Genomic DNA, 23,614 nt, shown 5'->3' on the forward strand with positions numbered 1-23,614 from the left:
CAAGGGGAAACAAAGCATAGCACACAGAGTGAAGTGATTGTTCTGTTATTACTTGTCTACTAAATGACTAGATAGAGGGAAAGAGAATTTTAGTCTATAACCCCAAAAAGGCATCATGCCACAACTCGGATATCGCTAATCTACATAAAGTGCCAAAAAAACGCCAACAATGATTTCCGCCTGATCATGAAGACATTCAAGCACTCTATGCTGCTTGAGTAGCCGTCGCCGGCTCGTCCTTATCCTCGTACTTGTCCCAGTTGGCAAGGATGTTGCCGATCTTGGGGGAATTGGTCAGCTTGTACACATCCTCAAAGTACTCCTTGGTGAGCTCGAAGGGCCTGGCAGTGACGTTGGGAATGTATTTGCCGATGAGCTTGGAGGGATCGATCGATGTCTTGTGGATCTTCTTGAGGAGGAAGCTTCGGAAAGGCTTGACACCGGAACGCAAGAAGGTGCTGTGGAAGGGCACATCGATACCCTTCAAGGGGATGGTAGCGAAGCCGCGCTGGAGGTCCAAAGGCTTGGGCTTGGCCTCAGTCTGCTTAGCACACTCCTTGATGATCTCAACGAGATGTGCCTTGACATCTTCAAGGGACATGCTCTGCATGAGCTCCTGGATGTCGATCTTCTGCTGCTTGAGATAGTTGGTGACGTTTGTCAGGCAGTCAAGCGCACGGAGGTCACCAGCGCAAACATATTGCATGTTTGCGATGTTGTAGTTGACAATCTCCAAAAGCCAGCCAGTCTGCTCCGAGATGTTCTCGACAACGTACTGAAGAGCCTGCTCGTTGAATGTCTTGGAGATCCTGCTAGGGTTGACAGCGCACATGGAGTAGTTGGAGCGACCGGTCTCGTCACGCTCGACGGCGACCTGCATGGTCAAACCACGGTAGAACACGACGGAAACCAAGCTCTCAATGGGCATGACCTCCGCAAGAGCCGCGAGCGCGGAGTACTCTCCAAGAGAGTGTCCAGCGAAGCTGCTATCTCTTTGGACAAGTCCCTTGGCACGCATATCTTCGAAGGATGCCTTCTCCATGAGTGTCAATGCGGGCTGTGTGAATTGAGTGGCCGAGAGCAGGCCAGTGGGCGAGCGGTAAGTGTAGGAGGTGGTGTTCTCATCGATCTCCTTGAAGATCTTCTCGGACTTGATCGATCCGTCCGCGCTTACAGTCTCGAAGGTCATGGACATGTAGTTTTGGCGGATGGCCTTGCCGCGAGGACCACCAAAATGAATCGTGAGCTCCTTGGGGTTGTTCTTGACGATGTTGGTGATAGCAAAGCCTGGAAATTGAATTAGAATGTGTGATTAGTTGGAGATGATGAGGAAACTTACCATAGTTGTCCATGAAGTGCTTGTCGGCACGGTCCCAGACTTCCTTAGCAACCTCGCTGCTGTTGTATAGATCCATACCCATACCCTGCTCCTGGGATCCTTGACCAGTGAAGACGTAAGAAGTAGTAGGCTGCTCAACCTCGGCCTCGCCGAGAAGCACCTTATCCTCAGTCTCCTTGTTGCTGGCTTCGATCTTGATGATCTTGCGTCCGGAAACCATACCGACGTGCTGGAGCTTGACATCAATGCTGTCATCGGGAAGAACCATGCCAACAAGGCTGGCGTGGAAGCTTCTGACGCGGCCAACATTGTTCTCGGCGGCCCAGGTCTCGACGAGACTGCGCACGGCAGCGCTGGAGTACATGCCATGAGTGATGGTTCCAGGGAGGTTGGCATAGCTGGAAAAGACACGTGACACGTGAATAGGGTTGTAATCGCCGGAGACGCGAGCGTAGTTCTCGTTGGATGCAGGTGCCTTGAGAGTCAGAGGAGTCTTGCCATTGAGAGGGATAGGGTTGTCGAAGTTGACAGGCTGATCAATGGCAGATCCGTTACGCTCCAAGTAGTCCAAGACTGGGTTGCCATACGATGCTCCTGATTGGTACTCGACGGAAGCAATCTGGATGATTTCCTTGGTAGGCAACTCGAGCAAGACCTCTCCAATGGTGTTGACCTCGCTGAAGACGGTCTTGGACTTGTAGCGCACAAAGCTCTTGAGCTTGAACAGCAGAGTCTTGTTCAGTAGCTCAATATCGGGCTCCTCAAGGTTGAACCACTCCTTCGAGCGAAGAATGGCGACATCCTTGGAGGTTGCCAGAGAGAGTTGCATGGGTGTCTCGGTCTTCCTCTGGAAGGTGTTCTCGAAGTCGGTGTAGGCTCCACGGTACAAGAACTGGCTGACGACCTCCATGACGGGTTCGCCGTCACGGGTGATCGTGCCGCAGACCTCAACCATCTTTCCAGAATCCTGGTTGATGACGGCGTTGATTTCGGCAGTGGTGTCGAGGACATCGCCCTTCTTCAGAGGCTGTGCGCCTGGAATCATGCGGAATCCGTTGGACAGATGGACAAGCTTCAACAGATCTCCATCGATGGCACGAGGGAAGATTGGTTTAGTGATGGCCTTCCAGCCAACAACGATGGCGAAGTCCATGGGAGCAAAGACTTCCTTGCCCGGGCGATCGACGAAAGCCTCGCCGGTGTTTCCTACGGCATGGACAAAGTCGTTGATAGCTTCGCTTGTCACGGTGGCTCGTCCACCGTCGAACTTGGAAGTCACGGAAGCATCGAAGGGGCAAGATTCATTGCCGAACCAGATCTTGAAATAGAATTCCTTGATGCGGTCGTTGCGGGCATCCATAACCTCATGAATGGGTGCATATCCGATCTCAGGGCGGTAAGTGAACTTGAGAGACAAAGCCGCAGGCTGCTTCAAAACCGTGCGCTCCTCGAACATGTTGAGAACAATCTCGCGGTCCTGAGACAAGCTGACCTCTACGGTCTTGATGAATTTGCCGCTGAGGGAGGCTTCCTTGACAATGATCACAGTCTTGGCAGGCTCTTTGGGGTTTGTGATCTCCACCATCATTCCTGCAGTTGGGGCAAAGATCCTCGAGACCGGGTTGGTCTGGAACCTCTGGCCTTGCACAAAGATGTCGGTTGTGAAGAAAGCGTGCCTCCATGAGTAAGCATCGCCAGCGAGGAGAGTGAGCCAATCCTGAACGGCTGGAAGGGTAGCCTTGGGGTCCGTGGAGAGACGGTACACGGTCTTGCCTTCGATTTGGGAGACGGTGAGACCGTCGACCTCAACCGATTCGTGAGTACCAAGGAGCTTGCTGCCGAAGTACTCTATTACAGGAACCTTCGACTCGTCGCCACCATACACGTCCCGGAGGAGGAACTTGATGTGGTTGTGGTGAACACCATCCAAGATGTCCTTGACTGGCTCGTCAACCTTGTTGGAGTACTTGACGGCCATTGGGCCTTGCAGGATACAAGTCCTGCCAACGTCTTGGTCTACCACAGCTTCCAAGTCCTCAGACTGCCACAGGGAGTCCTTCTTGAAGAAGAACTCGAAGGTGTCGTCAAGTACGGGAACAAATGGTACGGGCTTCTGGCCACGACGCTGGCAGAGAAGGAGGAAGTGTTGTACATCTTGGGCGTTGATGAGTTGCTCTCCTGCCTCGGGGAATGCCTTGAAGACCTTCTCAATGACAGGGTAAGGAGCCTGGAGCTCGTCGTAGCTCTGAATGATGGATTCGCCATCGGCCGTGCTGAAACGCTCCTCGAGACGTCGAATGAAGTCGACGGTGAGTCGCATCAAACTGGCATCGATCCATCGCTCCTCGTGCTTGACGTACATCAGGTCGACCATACGCTGGACGACCTCCTGGTAGGTCATATCCTCGAGGTCAACGGACTCGCCATTCTTGTTCCTGCCGAACCAGACCTTTTGGAAGTCGTTGTTCAGCTTCTTGATGATGTACTCGCGCATCTTCTTCAACTCGGGGATGCGTTTCGCCTTGTCGAGGCTGAAGATCTTCTGATCCATCTCGGCCCAGAATAGCACACCTCGAGTGGCCAGCTTATGGATAGGCTCGCCCATTTCGGAGCGGACCGTGATGACACCACCAGCTGCGCCCTTGTAGGTCTTCTCCCAATCACCGTCCTCAAGACCAGGCGCGTCGACGATGGCCTGCTTGGCATTCTTAGAGGTGTGTGCCTCCTTTGCAGTCATCATACGGCTACCGAACAAGCAACCGTCATAAGGCATGGGTGGGTATCCAAAGCGTGTGGACCAAGCACCAGTGAGGTAGGGATAGGTGTCCTCGGCGCCACCGAAACCAGATCCAGCGACAAGGATGAGGTTCTCGCACTTTCGGATGCGGCCGTACATCTGCAGAATAGGCTGATGGAAATCCTCGAAAGAGTGATGGCCACCTCCACGGCCACCAGTCCACTGGAGAATCACGGGGAAAGTTGGGTTTGCCTTTGCGATGTTGATGGTCTGCTGGATTGCCTCAGTGGATCCGGGCTTGAAGCCGATGTGCTTGATACCGAGCGTCTCGATGTACTCATTGGCAACTTCAATGGAAGGTACACCGGCACCAATGGTAAGACCCTCGACGGGTACACCATCAGCTCGGAGTTTTCCAATGAGCGGGATTTGCCAGGCCATGGCGCGGGGATTGACATAGATCAAATTGATCGTGATACCACGGCCGGCGGGAATGGCCTTCTCGATCTTGGTGATGGCAGCGGTCATCGTCTTCTCGTTGTAGTAACCACCACCAGCAAGCTCGATTTCGTATCCAGCATTCATGGTGGCCGCAACAAAGTCCCACGGGACAGTAGTAGGGGTCATACCAGCAACCATGACCGGGGGAAGGCCGAGCATCCTGCTCATCTTGGTGTCAACGTAGGTCTGACCAGAAGAGGTCTTGACGAGGCGAGGACCATGTTCCTTGACCCAATCGACTGCGTAGGTGACTGCGTGTTCGGCATCACGGTCGAAGATCTCAGGCTTGTAGCCGACCTCGACATTCTGTCCGTCGATAGCGCCCGCGAGGATGACACGCACACCAGTACCCTCCTTGTTGCGGTTGGTGAGAACACCAAGACCGGAGATACCTCCAGGACCGAAGTCAAGGATGTGTGTGGCTTGAGGGAACACGGTCGCCTTCTCCCAGTTGACTGGATCATTGGTGATCATACGCACCAAGGCAGGAACAATGTTGTCTGCGTTGTCATCGCGAATGTCCTTGCCCGTGTTGGTGTCAAACATGGGGATAGCGAGGCTGCTGGCGGGGATCTTGATGTCCTTGAGATCATCCTCAAGCTCCTTACTGGCCTTGGCGAGGTAGGGGCTGTGGAAAGGAGCAGTGATGGGCAGGAAGCGGTTGACGAAGCGAATCTTGCGGTCTGTGAACGGGATTCTTGTCTGGTCAAGACCAGTAGGGGCTTTGACCTTTCGGAGACGCAAGTTCAAACCGTACAGGGACTGGGGCGGACCAGTGACCACAAAGTTACGTGCGCTGTTGGTGAGTGAAATGGCAATGTGCCTGTCGGAAGGCAAATGTGCGTTGGTAGTATCGATGTGGTCTTGGAGTGCCTTCCGCGAGAGATCTCGGACGGACAACATTGGTGTGGGAGTTCCCTCGCCATTGTCAAGAGAATCTTGCAGAGTAGATGGTGCGAGCGAAGTTCTTGGGTACGCTTGCTGGCTTCGCGTTCCGATCCAGAACAAGATGCTGATTGCGTTCTTGGCGGCAACTTCGAAGGTCTGCCAGTCCTTTGCCTCAGCAATGGCGGCGGCTGTGACCACACCCTGCGAGTGACCAGTGACACCAGCAAGTCGGCTTCTGATGTGGCCTGGGTGACTGCCCAAAACTCTGCACGTTACCACGTAATGTGCGAGCTGGGTCAAACCGATCAATGGCAAGCTGACTGGGGCAGAAACCAAATAATCGGTATCGGGCTGAGAATCCCGGTTGTTGAGCCATCGCATGACATCAAGACCCTTGGAGTAGAGCTTCTCCGCGCGAGGGTCGCGAGCCAAAGCTAGGAGGTGCTGCGCTTCGGAGGCAATGAAATCCTCAACGAAGGAGGGGTATGTGGTGTAAATCTCCCGTAGCTCATCAAAGTATTCTTCAATGTTTCCCTGCCCACCGAGCACGGCGTAAATGAAAGCATTCTCGTCACCAGCCTCGCGGAAGAGAGCTGATTCGTGGTGCTTGATGGGACGCTCCACTGCGGCACGAGCTGCATAGTACGAGCGAACCGTGATCAGCTTCTTCTCGGTGATGCCGGGAAGAGAGGCGACCAGGGCGTGGACCTCGTTTCCGCGGAGGAAAGCTCGCTCGAACTCGTTAAGAACCAGCTTGAGCACCTCCTCAAACGACCCTGGGTCGTCTCCCTCTTCCACCTCCTGCGCAACAAAACCAAGGTATCGTGCGACCAATTCGGGGACGGAAGATGGCTCGTCATCCTGAGCGAGCTCGTCGGTGGGCTCGGGGAGGGTCGACTTGAAGGTGTCCCTCAATTGTTGGGCACTGAAGTGTAGTGCGGTGGGAATTAGGAGTGTGTACTCGAGCGAGCCATGGGAGAGGACGAGGGGTCGGAGAGAGGCTTGCGAGCGGGGCGTGGAGATGCCCGTCTGAGGGCCGGAGCCATACATTCTGGGAGATTGCCGAAATGAATCTGTGGAAGCCATTGTGAGTATTGTGTTTTCTTCTCGCACCGATGGATGGAGGGGCACAGTAGCATCGTGGGAATTAAGGTGCTGGAGCCGCGAAGCAGCGTGGGAGGGGCGGAAGAGGACATACCGAAGCTACCAAAGGGAGTAGGGCTCGTCTATCGCGGATTCTTTGCAGCAATTGAACCTGCAGAGCGTTAGCCGTGCCTTCCTTCTACGTTTCTCTTTTCTGAGAGTTACACGAGGGATGAGCTATGCAATCTGGATGTGTGGGTTTATCTCCTCGACCCCCACGAATTGCTGAAAATGGGATACGGTACCTATTCTGATGCTGCAGAGAATGCTGAGCAGGTAGAAGCTAATCTACCAGCAATGCTCTCGGGGAATTTCTGGTGTATCTGACTGGAGGAGTGCTAAGTTAATGGCAGCTCCCTTGCTGAGATGAACAGAGCTTGCGGAAATGCCAACGGGGGAAGAGTGGCACAACAACAAGAAGCAATTAGGGTATCAATGAGAAGAATGGAGGAAGGGAAAGGAGAAGCTGATGTAGAAGAGCCGATGTAGAGTTAATTGAGTACGGCGCGAAGAGAGGAGGGGAAGTGTAGAGGTAGGATGTAGGTAGAGAAGGGAAGAGGATGGGGAAGAAGTGTAGGTAAGGTGTTGAGAGCGGTCAAGGCGCAGTGCAGGCGAGGAGGAGGAATAATAATAATTATCGAGGGACCGGAGGATAAGAGAAGACTCGTACAGTAAGGGTATCTCTAGCTACCTAGCTAGCTAGTTGTGTGGGAGAAAGAGAGACAACAGAATAGAGAGAATGTGTGTGCGTGGATGTGGATGGATGGTGGAGGAACTTTTTTTCGTTACGGAATACTGTGTAAGGAACGTTCTCAACCGTCAATCCGTAGGTAGGTACACAGTAGGTAAGTCAACTATTCCCACCATGCAGACATTGGATGATGGACAACAACCCAGCCCAGCCCAGCAACCTAGCAACCCAGCAAAAAAAGAGAGGCAACGCACAGACGATTAGGGTAAGGCAATGGATGCAGAGCCGGGACGATTAGGATGCCCATAGCTCATAGCTATGATAGAATACAACGATCAAATACCTAGCTGGTTAGCGACCCATACCGACAGCCCATACCGACCCTTTTTGCAAGGTACTCAAGGTCCCATACAGAGACCAGGGGATGTTAGTTGACCGTCTAGGTTGATGCGCTAACCCCGTCGTTGGTGTCACTGGCGTGTGTTTCCATCCACTAACAATCTTCTGGCGTTGAAAATTAACCCTCCGGCGGAACCACCACCAAACAACTCGACAAATGACAAGAATCATAATCATCCCATCTACTGTGTGTACTTTGTACAAGCCATTACATACATGCCAGAGGACACTTACAAGTACTCCGTACCTACTATCAACATAGACATAGATACAGAGTAGTACAATTGACTGGTTACAGATATCGCAAAGTAACTCAATGCAGCATCTATTCAACAATTCGATCACCAATCCATAGCATAGTCTTACCAACAGCTTCCAGGCACGCCCGCCCGCCACGCTGCTCCCCAGTGCTCAGTGCTCAACATACATAACATCCGGGAGACGGTCGGCTCAACGGACAGGGCAGGGGTTTGATGGGGGGGGCACGCCGCAGAAGGGGGACGGGGGGACCTCAGGGAGGCACGGAAGGATGATGGTCTAGAGGAAAAAAAGAGCGGAGAGGGACGGCAGATCACACTAACTCGTGTCTCTCTTAGCCTCTGTGGCCCTGCTCGTTCGTTCCTTCGTTCGTGTCGTCAGGGTTCCGATGAGGGTTGGGGTTGCGAGGCGAGCCCTGTAGCCTTTCTCTTTTTTTCGTTCGTAACTCGTAGCCGGAGGGTTTCTCTCTCTCGTGGCTCCGGTACGTAGCAGCCTCAAGTGCCTAGCCAAAACAAGTACATACTGTGTACGTATCATTACTCGAAAGGCGGTCGGCGAAATTGAAGTGGCGGTAGAGAACAGAACACATACAACACAATCGACATTTGGAATGCTACTTTCTCCACTCCGCTTCATCATCCCACCCGATCAGTAATTCTGGTTCCTTGCGGTTCCACGGCCCAAGGGACGGTAAGATACTGTATACGTACACGCACGCATACGCAAACACGTTTGGTATTGTTCGGATCGCTGGGACGTTGCCTGGGTAGTGGTCCCTGATGACGACTTTGTTGATACCATTGATATCATGATACCGTTGATAGCGAATAACCTGCAAGAGATAGGCGTTGTCAACAAGTCAACAGAGTCAATATGGACGATGAATGGTGGTCAGACAGAAGCTGTTCTAGGCAGATGCAATTGTTCAACAAAAGGCCGTTGAGAGCGGCGGGTTAGTGTTGAGAGGCACTGGCAACAAGTGTTGAACATTCGCAAGTCGGACCAAATCGGTACAGAGTTAATGGTTGGAAGATGTATCCGCTGGCCCTGGACCGGAACCGGGCCCTTTTTTTCTCTTTCCCTCGTCTACACTGAGTAGGGGTCTTAGAGTATACGGTGAATACATTCTGTGCACCTAGACCCTCTGAGATTCGCAATTACATGGTGAATTCGTTGGCTGATTAGTTGGTGACTTTGAAATAATAGTAATCATACTCGTAAGATCATTAATTGGGACGATTGATTGAATAATACAGAATGAAGAATGGAAGGATGGAAGGGAAGAGGATGGGATGGGATAAGGGAAATTTGTGTTGGGTCGAATGGATCGAATAGTGACAAGCTTCGTCAATGCAGGGATCATCAGTCCACAGCTTTGATACCCTGCACTTTCTACCACCTCTCCACCAAAACATAGTTATAGCTTACGGTCTAGTATCTACAGACAGAGTATGTGTAATGTTTATCTGCTGGGGGGTGGGTATTTTGACACTTGCACTGTAATAATGAAAAATAATCTGCCCAATGTTCTCTTCCTACTGTGTAAGGATGTGCCCTAGACCCCCAGGACAACCACTAGAGAACTTTCTCAACGCAACCCACAACACTCCTAGTAGAAAGCTGTATTATTGTCGGTGCACAGTACAGTATCTATTCCGTATTCTTCTCTCCCTCTCTTGACGTGCCATTCCGCTCCAATCCTATCCAATCCAATTCCCCTCAAGAGATAAACAGTCAATGCGTTGGTTCTCGTCCTCCTTCTCATCATCTTTTACCTCAGGTTGTGGCCTACTACCCATTCACCACTGCTGCTACTAACAAGCCCGATTCGGGGATCGTTTACCACGGCACATCTTCCCACTCCACCGCCGCCCTAAACCACCCCCAATTCCTCCCCATCTCTACTTCATCATTTCTCTCCCTCTCTCCCTCTTCCTTATCCTCCTCCTCCTCTCACCAACTACCCTCTTCTCTCCCTCTCAACTGTAATAATTTATCACAGACCGCCGTTCTTCCCTCACGGCTGGTTGTTCCTTCCCTCCTTTGGTTTCATACCAAATTGATACCCCCTCTCCGCCGCTTTTTTTTCGACTCCTAGATACCCCATCGAGTCTCTAATAGACATTTCTCTATCACCTATTGTCCACGGTTCAATCGCTCCACGCGAAGCTTCCCGAACTACTCTCAACATGCGTCCCGAAGTCGAGCAGGAGCTCTCCCACACCCTGCTCATTGAGCTTCTCGCATACCAATTCGCCTCTCCCGTGAGGTGGATCGAGACTCAAGATGTCATCCTCGGCGAGAAGACCACTGAGCGCATCGTCGAAATTGGTCCTGCCGACACTCTCGGTGTCATGGCAAAGCGAACGTTGGCATCCAAATACGAGGCACACGATGCTGCCAAGTCGGTACAGCGACAAATTTTCTGCTACAACAAGGACGCAAAGGACATCTACTACGATGTGGACCCAGTAGAGGAGGAGCCAGAACCAGCTGCACCCAGCAGCTCAGATGCTCCCGCAGCAGCTTCAGCAGCTCCTGCGGCCGCTGCCCCAGTCGCCGCCCCGGCAGCTAGTGCAGGCCCGGCAGCACAGGTTCCTGATGCACCAGTCACAGCAACCGATATTGTGCGAGCATTGGTGGCCCAGAAGCTCAAGAAGCCTCTCATGGACATTCCCTTGCAGAAGGCCATCAAGGATTTGGTTGGAGGTGAGTTCAAAATCACGAAAAGGCACCAGCAAGCTCTCAAGGAAAATTCTAACATACAACAGGCAAATCCACCCTCCAGAACGAAATTCTCGGCGACTTGGGCAAGGAATTCGGTTCTACCCCAGAGAAGCCAGAAGATACCCCTCTCGACGAGCTCGGTGCGGCAATGCAGGCTACCTTCAATGGTCAGCTTGGAAAGCAATCCTCCTCGCTTATTGCCCGCATGGTGTCTTCCAAGATGCCCGGTGGTTTCAATATAACTGCAGTGCGAAAGCACTTGGAGACAAGGTGGGGACTCGGACAGGGACGTCAAGATGGTGTTCTCCTGTTCGCCCTCACCAACGAGCCTGCTGCTCGTCTTGGTTCAGAGAACGACGCCAAGGCCTGGTTGGACGAGATTTCCAACAAGTACGCAACAATCGCCGGAATCAGCTTGTCTGCTCCTACCGCAGGTGGTGATGCTGGCGGTGCTTCGGGCGGCATGATGATGGATCCCGCCGCAATCGACGCTCTCACAAAGGACCAGCGAATGCTCTTCAAGCAGCAATTGGAGCTGTTCGCGAGGTACCTGAAAATGGATCTTCGCGCAGGCGACAAGGCGTTTGTCGGGTCACAAAAGGCCGGCTCTGCTCTCCAAGCCCAGCTCGATCTATGGACTTCCGAGCACGGTGACTTCTACGCCGCAGGCATTGAGCCCCAATTCACATCCCTCAAGGCCCGTGTCTACGATTCGTCATGGAATTGGGCACGCCAGGATGCTCTGAGCATGTACTACGATATCATTTTCGGCCGTCTCAAGGCGGTAGATCGCGAGATTGTAAGCCGCTGCATCAACATCATGAACCGCTCGAACCCTCTCCTCCTCGACTTCATGCAGTACCACATTGACCACTGCCCCACCGAGCGTGGTGAGACCTACGAGCTCGCGAAGGAGCTCGGCCAGCAGCTCATCGAGAACTGCAAGGATGTACTCAACGAGGCACCTGTTTTCAAGGATGTTGCCGTCCCCACTGCTCCCCACCTTGATATCGATAGCAAGGGCAACTTGAACTACTCCGAAGTTCCCAGACCAAGCGTTCGCAAGCTCGAGCACTACGTCCGCGAAATGGCTGAGGGCGGCAAGCTTTCTGAATACGGAAACCGCACTAAGGTCCAGAACGACTTGCAGCGCATCTACAAGCTCATCAAGCAGCAACACAAGCTCTCCAAGTCTTCGCAGCTCCAGATCAAGACTCTCTACGGCAATGTCATCCGTTCATTGTCCATGAACGAAGGCCAGATCATTCCCAGCGAGAATGGCAAGCCAGTCAACCCTAAGCGACGAAATGGTCGTGTGCACGGACCCACCAAGCAGGGCAAGGTCGAGACAATTCCCTTCCTCCACCTGAAGAGGAAAGACGACCATGGCTGGGAATACAGCAAGAAATTGACCGGAGTTTACCTTGATGGTCTTGAGAATGCTGCCAAGTCCGGTGTTAGCTTCCAGGGCAAGAACGCCCTCATGACTGGTGCTGGTGCTGGCTCGATCGGTGCTGAGGTCCTCCAAGGCCTAATCAGTGGTGGAGCCAAGGTCGTCGTTACCACTTCCCGCTTCTCGCGTGAGGTCAACGAGTACTACCAGTCCATGTACACTCGTTATGGTGCCCGCGGCTCGCAGCTCATTGTCGTGCCTTTCAACCAGGGTAGCAAGCAAGATGTCGAAGGCCTTGTCGAGTACATCTTCGACGCCAAGAAGGGTCTCGGCTGGGATCTCGACTATGTCGTCCCCTTCGCCGCCATCTCCGAGAATGGTCGTGAGATTGACGGCATCGACTCGAAGTCTGAGCTTGCTCATCGTATCATGTTGACTAACCTTCTCCGACTTCTCGGCGAGGTGAAGAAGCACAAGCAAGCCAACGGATACGAGACTCGCCCTGCTCAAGTCATCCTTCCTCTTTCCCCCAACCATGGTACCTTCGGTAACGATGGTCTCTACGCCGAATCCAAGATTGCTCTCGAGACCCTGTTCTCCAGGTGGCACTCCGAGAGCTGGGGCAGCTTCCTCACCATCTGCGGAGCTGTCATTGGTTGGACTCGTGGTACTGGTCTTATGGCTGGTAACAACATCGTCGCTGAGGGTATTGAGAAGTACGGTGTGCGAACCTTCTCGCAGCAGGAGATGGCTTTCAACTTGCTCGGTCTCATGGCACCACCAATCGTCAACCTCTGCCAGATCGAGCCCGTGTGGGCCGATCTCAACGGTGGCTTCCAGTACATCCCCAACCTCAAAGACCTCATGACCGATCTTCGCAAGGAGCACATGGAGACCAGCGAGGTCCGCAAGGCTGTCGTCAAGGAGAACGCCATCGAGAACAAGGTCGTCAACGGCGAGGCCAGCGAATCCTTTTACAAGAAGACCACTGTCCAGCCACGTGCCAACTTGAAGTTCGAATTCCCCAAGCTTCCTGATTGGGATACCGAGGTCAAGCCTCTCAACAGCGATCTGAAGGGTATGGTCGACCTCGAGAAGGTTGTCGTCGTCACCGGTTTCGCTGAAGTCGGACCCTGGGGTAACTCCCGCACCCGTTGGGAGATGGAGGCGTACGGCGAGTTCTCGCTCGAGGGATGCGTCGAAATGGCTTGGATCATGGGTCTCATCAAGAATCACAACGGTCCTCTCAAGGGCAAGAGCTACTCTGGCTGGGTTGATGCCAAGTCCGGCGAGCCTGTCGATGATAAGGACGTCAAGCCCAAGTACGAGAAACACATTATCGAGCACTCCGGTATCCGCCTGATCGAGCCCGAACTCTTCAATGGATACGACCCCACCAAGAAGCAGCTTCTTCAGGAAATCCAGATCGAGGAGGACCTTGACCCATTCGAGGCTTCCAAGGAGACTGCCGATGAGTTCAAGCGCCAGCATGGCGACAAGGTGGAGGTCTTCGAGATCCCCGACTCTGGCGAGTTCACTGTCAGACTAAGGAAGGGTGCCACTCTCATGATCCCCAAGGCTCTGCGATTCGACCGCCTGGTCGCTGGTCAGATCCCCACGGGCTGGGATGCTAAGAAGTACGGTGTTCCCGACGACATCATCTCTCAAGTCGACCCCGTCACACTCTTCGTGCTTGTCTCCACCGCCGAGGCTCTCTTGTCCAGCGGTATTACCGACCCTTACGAGTTCTACCAGTACGTCCACATCTCGCAGGTCGGTAACTGTGTCGGTTCAGGTATTGGTGGTACCACTGCTCTCCGAGGTATGTACAAGGATCGCTTCCTTGACAAGCCTCTGCAAAAGGATATCCTCCAGGAGTCTTTCATCAACACCATGAGCGCCTGGGTCAACATGTTGCTCATCTCGTCGACTGGTCCCATCAAGACCCCCGTCGGTGCCTGTGCAACGGCTGTTGAGTCCATTGACATTGGTTACGACACCATTGTCGAGGGTAAGGCCCGTGTCTGCTTCGTCGGTGGTTTCGATGACTTCCAGGAGGAAGGCTCATACGAGTTCGCCAACATGAAGGCTACCAGCAATGCTGAGGACGAGTTCGCGCACGGACGTACGCCCAAAGAAATGTCCCGACCCACCACAACCACCAGAAACGGATTCATGGAATCGCAAGGTTGCGGTATGCAAGTCATCATGGACGCCAAGCTGGCTTTGGATATGGGTGTTCCCATCTACGGTATCCTCGGTTTCACCGCCACGGCCACCGACAAGATCGGCCGCTCCGTTCCTGCTCCTGGAAAGGGTGTTCTCACCACTGCCCGCGAGATGCCTTCCAAGTTCCCCTCTCCCTTGCTCGACATCAAGTACAGGAAGCGCCAGATGGATCTCCGCCGCAAGCAGATCAAGCAGTGGCAGGAGGCAGAGCTCCTCTACCTTCAGGAAGAGGTCGCAGCCATCAAGGATGCCGGCGAGTCTTTCAACGAGTCCGAGTACCTCGAGGAGCGTGCTGCTCACATTGAGCGCGAGGCCAAGCGACAGGAGAAGGATGCCCTCAACAGCCTCGGCAACAACTTCTGGAAGCAGGACCCTCGCATTGCACCTCTCCGTGGTGCCCTCGCCACCTGGGGACTTACCATCGACGACCTCGATGTGGCCTCCTTCCACGGTACCTCAACCGTTGCCAACGACAAGAACGAGTCCGACGTCATCTGCCAACAGATGCGTCACCTTGGCCGAAGCAAGGGCAATGCTCTCATGGGTATCTTCCAGAAGTATCTCACTGGTCACCCCAAGGGTGCGGCCGGTGCCTGGATGTTCAACGGCTGCTTGCAGGTCCTCAACTCTGGTCTCGTACCCGGTAACCGCAACGCCGACAACGTCGACAAGGTCATGGAGAAGTTCGACTACATTGTCTACCCCTCTCGCTCGATCCAGACCGACGGTATCAAGGCTTTCTCCGTCACCTCTTTCGGTTTCGGTCAGAAGGGTGCCCAGGCCATCGGTATCCATCCCAAGTATCTGTTCGCCGCCCTCGACCACACCCAATATGCTACGTACAAGCAGAAGGTTGAGGCTCGCCAGAAGAAGGCTTACCGCTACTTCCACGACGGTCTCATCAACAACACCATGTTCCGTGCCAAGGACAAGGCACCTTACGAAGATGAGAAGATGCAAGAGGTCTTCCTCAACCCCCAGGCTCGCGTCAGCATCGACAAGAAGACTGCCCAGTACAGCTACCCAAAGAAGCTTACCCCGGCAGCGCCCAAGAAGGATCCCAAGGCTGAGGAGACGAGGAAGGTGCTCGAGTCCCTCACCCAGTCCACCGCGGGTGCGAACACCAAGGTTGGCGTTGACGTCGAGACCATTGGCGCCATCAACATCGAGAATGACACTTTCCTCGAGCGCAACTTCACCGAGAGCGAGATCGCCTACTGCGAGAAGGCCGGCAGCCCGCAGGCCAGCTTCACCGGAAAGTGGTCCGCAAAGGAGGCCGTGTTCAAGTCACTGGGAGTCAAGGGCAAGGGCGCCGGCGCCGGCTTGAAGGAGATTGAGATTGTGAACGACGAGGCTGGCGCACCAACCGTCAAGGTACGTTTATATTCATTCTGATGATATCTGCAATGCGACGAAATGCTAATTGAAACGCAGCTTCACGGATTCGCCGAATCAGAGGCCAAGAGGGTGGGTGTCAAGAACATCACCATCAGCATCAGCCACTCCGACGAGCAAGCCATCGCAGTCGCAGTCGCCACTTTCTAAACCCCCCCTTTAACAAAAAAAGAGATACCAATTGTATAATTTCATGTTTTCCGTCACGGGATAGAATTGGGGGAGGGGCATAGTGGTTGGGTCTTTCTGCGCAGCGATGACGGAGGACTCTTTTCTTCCACTGTTTTTCTGGAGAATAACAAATGAAATGCATTTTTTCCCAACATACACACATCCAGAGGACAAAGAGGGAGAAGAAGAGGCTATGGAACGAGCAGCGACTTTTTGATGATGACAATTCAGAAACGCATTTTTTGGAACAGAACGAATGGGATACTTTTTGTTGTTTATCGACAGAACACAAAACAATCAAAAAACAATCAATCAATCGGAAAAACGATACAGCATTTATTAGTAATTAAATACACAACATGTTCTTTATTTACACAGTAGTACCGTTCAAGCAGCATCATGCATGCATACATCGCATGGCACCTAGCTTCCCCTGCTCACGTATGCAAACCCGCATCTCAACAACGTGCCCGCATACAAAGCCCGCACCCAACACCCCAAACCAAACAAGCTCACTAGAGCATACTAGTAAATCCTCCCCGCTCAACAAAACGAACCTCGTAAAGAAAGAGAGATGGGAGGGACGTCCCAACAGAAACTCTATCTCAGTTCAACAAAAGGAAGCGCCCGGACGGACTAGCGGATATGGAGGGGAACGACGAGATAAGGACGGACTGTTGAATTGAGGGGTCGGTTGGTTTTCAATGGAGATAGCTGTTCAGTTTGTGTTGAGTACCTGGGGGGCGGGGAAGGGGGATGATAAGATAGATACAGATAGATGGTTGAGTTGTTGAGAGTGTCCTCCGTACGGGGTACGGTGTATATAAGTACATGTCTCTACCATCTACATAAACTGGGTACACCGTTGTGAATGGCTTCATAGCAACCAGCTGCGATAAGCACAACCACGACGGTAGATAAGGAAGCTCCCCCCTCCCCCAGCCTCGGTCGGTCGTCTCGGTGAGCTTTACCGCGTACCTGGCTCCCGCATGCACGATCGCTGGGTCCCGTCGTGCGGGACGAGACGAGACGATGCGAGACGAGGACGGGTGACGGTATCGAGCATGGACTCGCGCTCCCATCGCTCCCGGGGACGGGGACAGGTAACTAGACGATGTCATGCATGATTTTCCGCGCATGGACTCTCACTTTCATGGGAGACGAGAGGATAGGAGGATGGTGGTTGGGTTGGGGGTGGTGCGAGTGGGTGTGGGTGGGTACCTTTCACATGTCAGAAGAAACCTGTAGTGTAGGGTTTTTGAGTGGGTACCTGGGAAGCTGGGAGCCTGGGACCTGGGTTCGCGGCTTTCACATGTCAGATTGCAGGCACCGTAGCACCCCTGGAGTGGATCGGAGGGCACGGAGGATTTTGTCGTTTTTGGGCTTGCATGACAGGGTGTGCAATAGAAAGGTACGGTTCGGTGCGGTGCGGTGCGGTGCGGTGCGGTGCGAGAAGCGGTAGTTAGACAATGGGAGCCGGGGGTATGAATGGTAAGGCTAAAGCTTTGAGAGAACGGAGGGTGGAGGGGGGATGGCGCGTGAACTCGTGATTTCGTGTTTTTATGAACAGTGAGTTTATGGTTTACAAAGTGTAACATGTGTATGTTTTGAGGGTGGCTAGGAATACGATGATGGATTGAATCATTGCGTGACTGGATTGCGATTGCCATTGTAGGCTCCCGAATTGTTCTGTAGAAGGGAAAGGCATTCAGTTGTCTACGAATATATCCTAGATATGGATTATTGGAAAATAAGAGTGCAAACAATTGAGTCCATCACGACAAGTTTGCGTGGAGATTGGGAATTGTGAATGGAAAAAGTTTTTGATGGCGCGAGCCTTTGTTTGAATTTGCATGTGATTTTCGATTATCGCGCGAACGGCAAGTCAGGTAATTGGAAGTTGATTGCTGAGTCTGACCCGGTTAGGGGGGAGACTGGTCGTCAAAGCTGCATGCGGTTGGATAGGCATTGCTTCAGATATACACATAATTACGGAGTACTATGTGCAGGTAACATAGGACAGAGGGAGTTTTGCTGGTTGAAGAATCAGTAGTTCTATGGTTGCATTTGCTTACACAGTATGTTCGACAATGTGTATACAATGCACGAACCGAAGGATGGAAAGGGATGTAATTGCCTCCATACATGCCTATGGAATAATTAATGGAATAATTAATGGAATAATTTCTGTACATTGACGTCACTATGTTTAATGTGTGTTCCATCTGGACCTCTGGAAGGACCTCTCTGTCTTGGTGATAGGTGAAAGCTTCTCTGGGAATGGATGTGCTCGACTACCTAGGTAGTATGTCTTTAGAGTTCAATTGGAGAGCTCAATCAGCTCTGCCTAATGTCGTAATTCCAATACATACGCGAACATGCGTCAATCCAGCATGCTCTAGCTACCTTTCTACTTTGATCACGGAGAATGGCCACTACCAATGGCCATTGAAATCGCGGGGAACCCTTCGCATCTCATTCACGTACCTACTGCTTTCGTCCTAGCTTAACCCAGAGCAACCATTCACAGTCCAGAGTTGCATACACGTGCAGTACATGCGTCAACTTCTACACTTTACCTGCGCATCTATCGTACTCACAATGGAATTAGGATCAGCCAAACTCATTCAGCTTGTTCCTGTGCCGTGCGCCTCTCAATAACTGTCGTCATCGCCCTGTCAAATAGTGGCAGTCCAGTGAAATATGGAACGCCTCAAGCAACCCTAAAAGACAGGAAACCCTACGCCGTTAATCCCAGCACGTGTGGTATGCAATAGGCAGGTCTATAATCACGCAAATTTCCACCCCGGTTCTCGGAGCAGAGGTCTGCTTCATATAAGTGCTAGTAGTCTGTTCCTGTCTCGTCGACCTTTCGACCAGGGAACTTGAGCTTCTAATTTCGGTAGCCAATATGCTGTTCGCTTTCGCGATTGCCGTCTGCTCAATCTTGAGCCAGTCAACAGCTACTCCCGTGCTCTCTCGAGATGGACACCCAACTTCCGTGGTAAACAAAACAAACTGCAACGGAAAGACATACATCTATGAAGAGCTAGCAGGCTGGGGTCTCCTACCGTCCGACGCCCGCGACAAGTTCGGCGACACCATCGGCGGCATTGGAAGCGCGATTGCCCTTGACAAGAAGTCATGGAAAAGGAAAGACGGCAAGCAGGAAGCCTACACGGGCGTCGTGTACGGCCTTCCCGATCGTGGTTGGAATACCGAGGGCACGCAGAACACACAGGGTCGCATTCATAAGTTTAGCGTCACTTTGGATGTTGTAGATGGTGCTACGGTTGAAAATCCGGCGAAACCGAACTTTCACGTTGAGTATCTGGATACTATCTTGCTCTTTGGTCCGGATGGTACACCTACGACAGGTAAGGAAGTGTATTGGTGATGTCTGTTTGGTGTGAGGCTGATTGAATTTGCAGGTCTTGATGCGGATGTCAGTCAGGTGGCATCCTATAAAGGCTTCCCTGATCTACCAGTTGCTATTTGTAAGTGCAATCTTGTCTGTTACTAGCAGAATTAAGCTAACGACGACAAGACACTGGCGACGGCTTTGGAGGAGAAGGTCCGGGTGGCAAGAGAGTTTCAATCGATGCGGAAGGACTTGTCTTGGGAGATGACGGCACCTTCTGGGTGAGCGATGAATATGGTAGAAATCCTCTGGTATCAAACGCATGTTCCACCCACTGAACCATACCAGGGCCATACATCTATCAATTCGACAAACGCGGAAAGATGGTTCGCGCAATCCGACCCCCAGATGCATTCATTCCAATCCGTAATGGAACTCAAAGGTACTTCATCACGACTGAGACCTAGCTAAATAACTACTGACTGGTCTCTAGTTTCAATGCGAACTCGCCACCAATCTATAACCCCGATTTGGAAACATCACCAAAAGATCCAAAAACAGGAAGGTCAAACAATCAAGGTCTTGAAGCCCTCACCAGCAGTCCGGATGGAAAGTATCTATACGCTCTTCTGCAGAGCTCTACGTAAGCAAAGTGACCTCTTCGATCCGAAAGACCAGCAATTGAACTATAGTAGTATGCAAGAAGGCGGCGACAAGTCATCCACCCGCCGCAACACCCGCTTCCTCAAGTATCGTGTAAAGAAAGACTCCATCTCCTACGAGGAAGAATACATCGTCCAGCTACCACTCACACCAGGCACGGGCAGAGTCGCCAGCCAATCCGAAATCCACTACATCTCCCCAACCCAATTCCTCGTCCTATCCCGTGACTCCGGAGCCGGACACGGCCAAGATGCATCCGAGTCCAAGTACCGCAATGCGGACGTCTTCGACATCTCCAAAGCGACCAACATCAAGAGCAAGAAGAACGACGCCTTCGATGGCGCAGTGGTGAGCCGAAATGGAACCTTGAACGCGGATATCAAGCCTGCGGAGTACTGTCCTTGGTTGTCGTACAATAACAACGACCAACTAGGCCGCTTCGGCGCCCATAATGGCGGAGCGCAGGATGCCGGATTGTTGAATGAGAAGTGGGAGTCTTTCGCTCTGGGGCCGGTGGATAAGAAGTTTGCTACTAAGGGCGAGGGCAAGGAGTACTATCTCATATCGTTCTCTGATAATGACTTCATAACGCAAAACGGTAAGTCCTGGGACCTTTTTGTTACGAACTCTGTTCGACTGATCGACTATGCTTAGGATATATCAATGGAGGGAAGAACAAGTATGCGGATGGATCAGGATTCAATCTGGACAATCAGGTCCTGGTGTTCAAAGTTCGTTTGCCGGAGGGTTCTGATCCTCTGTGAACGCTGCCAAGTGTATAGGTTAAGGTGTCCTGGTCTTGCTTGGATATATGGATATTAGAGAAAATGCAGTATCCTAACGCTTAGGATAGTCTTTTTAACAATCTGGTGACGTTAAATCTTACGTAATGTGCCGAACACGAGGTTTAAAAGGCGACGTCTAAATATAATTGCAAAGAATGATCATGATTACAAAAGCCCTATCCCTTTGAAGTTGGTTTTGGGTGAGATTATACGGGACACTTAAAGACAAGCTCAAGTGAATGGTTTTCTCACACTCAATGTGACAAGAATTCTTAGCCGTCATGGCCTCATTGATAAGCCAGGTACTGCTGAACGGAATTCTAGGATTCTTTTATCCTGCAAAATCGCCAGCTCGAGTTATATAGTGCCATGTGATGATATCTGTTAGTATCTGCAGGCAATATTCAATCTCACTACTTAAACTCATATAACCTTCGTAATCCGGAAGCAGTAGCAAAATCTTTCTTATCGTCACCATGGAAAGGGCAGGTGCGCCTTACTTCAACGATCTCTTCTCATGTCGGATACTCCAACGCTCACACCTCAACTTTGGTCATAGTGACCACACCTAACAACCTTTTCCTACTTTACCTCTTATTCCTACATATTCATCTCGAGTTCTCACATACACATGCAACCCGCGATCTGCCAACCTCCACGCATCGTTTGGTAGAATCAGACCCACCCTAAATCTTCAATCGATGTCAGCCGAAGCTCAAATTAATCTGACAAGCAATCATGGCGTACCTGAACCTTCATCGGATGATGGCACGGATACAAGTACCGACTCCTTCGGCCCACTTTTGAAGAAACGTCGCTCCTTGATCTTCGCTTTGCAATCCCCAAACGATGAAACGCTCTCGACTGAATCTAACCACGACAATCTGCTAAATGCGCCCCAAAGCTCCGAAAGCACAAGATCAACACAACCGAACGAACGGAAGATTTTGTTTTCGGGAGAAAAGCAGCCGTCGAGCAGGGGAGGTCTGAGGCCCTGTTTGGCCGGACGTGTTGCATCAGCAGATGCTGCACATACGGTGAAGAGGGCGGACAAGAAGTGGAGGGTTTCCTCGGAAGATACGGCCAGACTAGTGGTTCCCGGTCCATCTATATTGCGTCGTTCATCGAGCAATTCTCGATTGGAAAGGAGACCACAGTCCTCTAAGCCGGTGTCACCGAATCGCAAAAGGGCGGGCGGACGCATTGTCAAAACAACTCGCAAACCATGGCGGTTGCTCCGCAATAATCCAATCGTCGGCTCTTCACAGAAATCCCCAGGAGAGGCTTTTGGTGGAGTGAGCTTCAAGTGGTTTCCAGCTCGCGCCAATTCTTTTCCGTCGACTCCAAAGAAACAGAGCGTCACTACTCGGGGTCATGATATCCCTCTGAAGCCATGCATGAAGCAGAAGTCAAAGAGTGCTTCTACTACTCCCCCAGAGCAAAGGACTGAGGAGCTTCAAGGAAGTAAAGCTACGGGGAAGATTAAGACGGTCGGTTTTGATATGACCGATGCGGATCCAGTGGATCTCTTCACCTTCTTTAAGCTACAAAACAGGTCAATACATGGTAACAAAGCAACTAATGAACGACTGAAGGGCAATTCTCCACATATAGAGAGTAGCGCCACTTCCGAACATCGTGGAATGCTCCCTGGCGTTATGTCTTCGCAGGCCACAGATGGAAAGGGCAAGCCCGCCGACGCCGCGATGACTCGAACAGACGTGCATGTAGTTTCGATAGTCCCTCTGAGACTTTATGATAACATCGAAGATGCAGGTTCACCTACGCCGACCATGCAAGTTGTTGAATCTGACAATGGTACTTACGAGGTGGTATGGGACGATATGCCCTTGATAGATGATAGACGTGTCGGTCTCCCTGGAGCAAAGACTTTGTCTCGTCTTAACGCAACCGCCTCGTTAACTTCTGGTGCCAGAGGTTTGGACCAAGTCAATTCTAAGCTGGAATGGTGGTGGAAGAACAGCAACCCCCATGCCATATCCACCCCGAGAATCGTAGTATTCCCGGATGAGGATGAAGGCTACTTTGCGGAGCTTGAGCACGAGACAAGGGAGCGCACAATATCTCTCCCAGTACCTCCAAACAGCACGACAACGAGCAAGGATGTCTCACGACACAACTCACATCCACCCAGTATGCGGCCGTCCAGGAACAGTTCCACCAGAGCAACGGGATCCAGCTCAGAGTCTGAAGACGAGCCAACATCTAGAGCACAGCATGACCAGTCCCCATCAAACGTAGCAAGCAAAATAGGAGCATACGACAAGATGACCTTCCCTCTCGGCATAGGAAGTGATGCAGAACATCCTCTAGCCGACCGTCGATTATCAAACATGGAGGATTCCGAAATCAAGTTCCGCGGCCACCGTGACTCTATGGCACTTGCTCGCTTGAGAGTTTTCAATGCTGGAGGCGTCTCTCCAGAGCTCTTCATGCACAGAGATTCTGTGGCACTAGCGAAGAAACGAATGCAGATGAAGAAACATCATGCCATACCAGCCTCAAGAAGTAATCCCCCCTCGAGTATCGAGTTTTCCGAACCTCTACCCTTGGCTCAACGAGCAAATACCTCGAAATTGACTCCTCCGAGCATACAGGCCGTCATCATTGAAGAGGAGGATTGAGACTAGTGCTGTTCAGAATAGGGTTCTAGGGGCACATGGTTGTAATGTTAAATGATCCGAGGATGACAGACGTTGCTATCATTGTGAAATTCACGTTAATCACTAACGAAATTTCCAATGAGGTCCTTTCAATTTGATTTGATCTTGTGTGATGCAAAATTCACGGGCTAAATCCATGCTCAAAGCAACTATAAGACCTAGATGCAGGTGACCACGCAAAAATGTAAGACTCGATTCCAGAGACACTATGATCGAAACACAGCAACAACCACAATACTCTCCTGTTTCG

At 51.8% G+C, this 23,614-nt stretch overlaps 5 protein-coding genes across 5 annotated transcripts; 3 read left to right on the forward strand and 2 right to left on the reverse strand.

Moving 5' to 3' along the window:
- Window positions 1–205: 205 nt before the first annotated feature.
- On the reverse strand, window positions 206–6,515 carry BU24DRAFT_341903 (beta subunit of fatty acid synthase; the record flags this gene model as incomplete). The annotated part of the gene is made up of 2 exons (XM_033523293.1): window positions 206–1,287; window positions 1,340–6,515. 2 exons carry the CDS (start codon window positions 6,513–6,515, stop codon window positions 206–208), a joined length of 6,258 nt encoding a protein of 2,085 aa, XP_033388030.1.
- A 3,420-nt stretch (window positions 6,516–9,935) lies between these two features.
- BU24DRAFT_125444 (uncharacterized protein) lies at window positions 9,936–16,040 on the forward strand. The gene is made up of 3 exons (XM_033520945.1): window positions 9,936–10,665; window positions 10,728–15,679; window positions 15,740–16,040. The coding sequence occupies exons 1-3, from the start codon at window positions 10,146–10,148 to the stop codon at window positions 15,848–15,850; spliced, it is 5,583 nt and encodes a 1,860-aa protein (XP_033388031.1). The 5' UTR covers window positions 9,936–10,145; the 3' UTR covers window positions 15,851–16,040.
- Window positions 16,041–16,537: 497 nt separating this feature from the next.
- BU24DRAFT_419319 (uncharacterized protein) lies at window positions 16,538–17,667 on the reverse strand. The gene has a single exon (XM_033527187.1). It carries the CDS (start codon window positions 17,539–17,541, stop codon window positions 17,023–17,025), a length of 519 nt encoding a protein of 172 aa, XP_033388032.1. The 5' UTR covers window positions 17,542–17,667; the 3' UTR covers window positions 16,538–17,022.
- A 1,115-nt stretch (window positions 17,668–18,782) lies between these two features.
- BU24DRAFT_448133 (uncharacterized protein) lies at window positions 18,783–20,723 on the forward strand (the record flags this gene model as incomplete). The annotated part of the gene is made up of 7 exons (XM_033530864.1): window positions 18,783–19,248; window positions 19,303–19,368; window positions 19,419–19,529; window positions 19,581–19,674; window positions 19,726–19,875; window positions 19,928–20,493; window positions 20,550–20,723. The coding sequence occupies 7 exons, from the start codon at window positions 18,783–18,785 to the stop codon at window positions 20,657–20,659; spliced, it is 1,563 nt and encodes a 520-aa protein (XP_033388033.1). The 3' UTR covers window positions 20,660–20,723.
- A 658-nt stretch (window positions 20,724–21,381) lies between these two features.
- Window positions 21,382–23,416, forward strand: BU24DRAFT_489603 (uncharacterized protein; the record flags this gene model as incomplete). The annotated part of the gene is made up of 1 exon (XM_033533651.1): window positions 21,382–23,416. One exon carries the CDS (start codon window positions 21,382–21,384, stop codon window positions 23,323–23,325), a length of 1,944 nt encoding a protein of 647 aa, XP_033388034.1. The 3' UTR covers window positions 23,326–23,416.
- Between the last annotated feature and the right edge of the window lie 198 nt (window positions 23,417–23,614).

The sequence above is a fragment of the Aaosphaeria arxii genome (genome assembly GCF_010015735.1).
Source record: "Aaosphaeria arxii CBS 175.79 unplaced genomic scaffold BU24scaffold_2, whole genome shotgun sequence".
Lineage (NCBI taxonomy): Eukaryota > Fungi > Ascomycota > Dothideomycetes > Pleosporales > Aaosphaeria > Aaosphaeria arxii.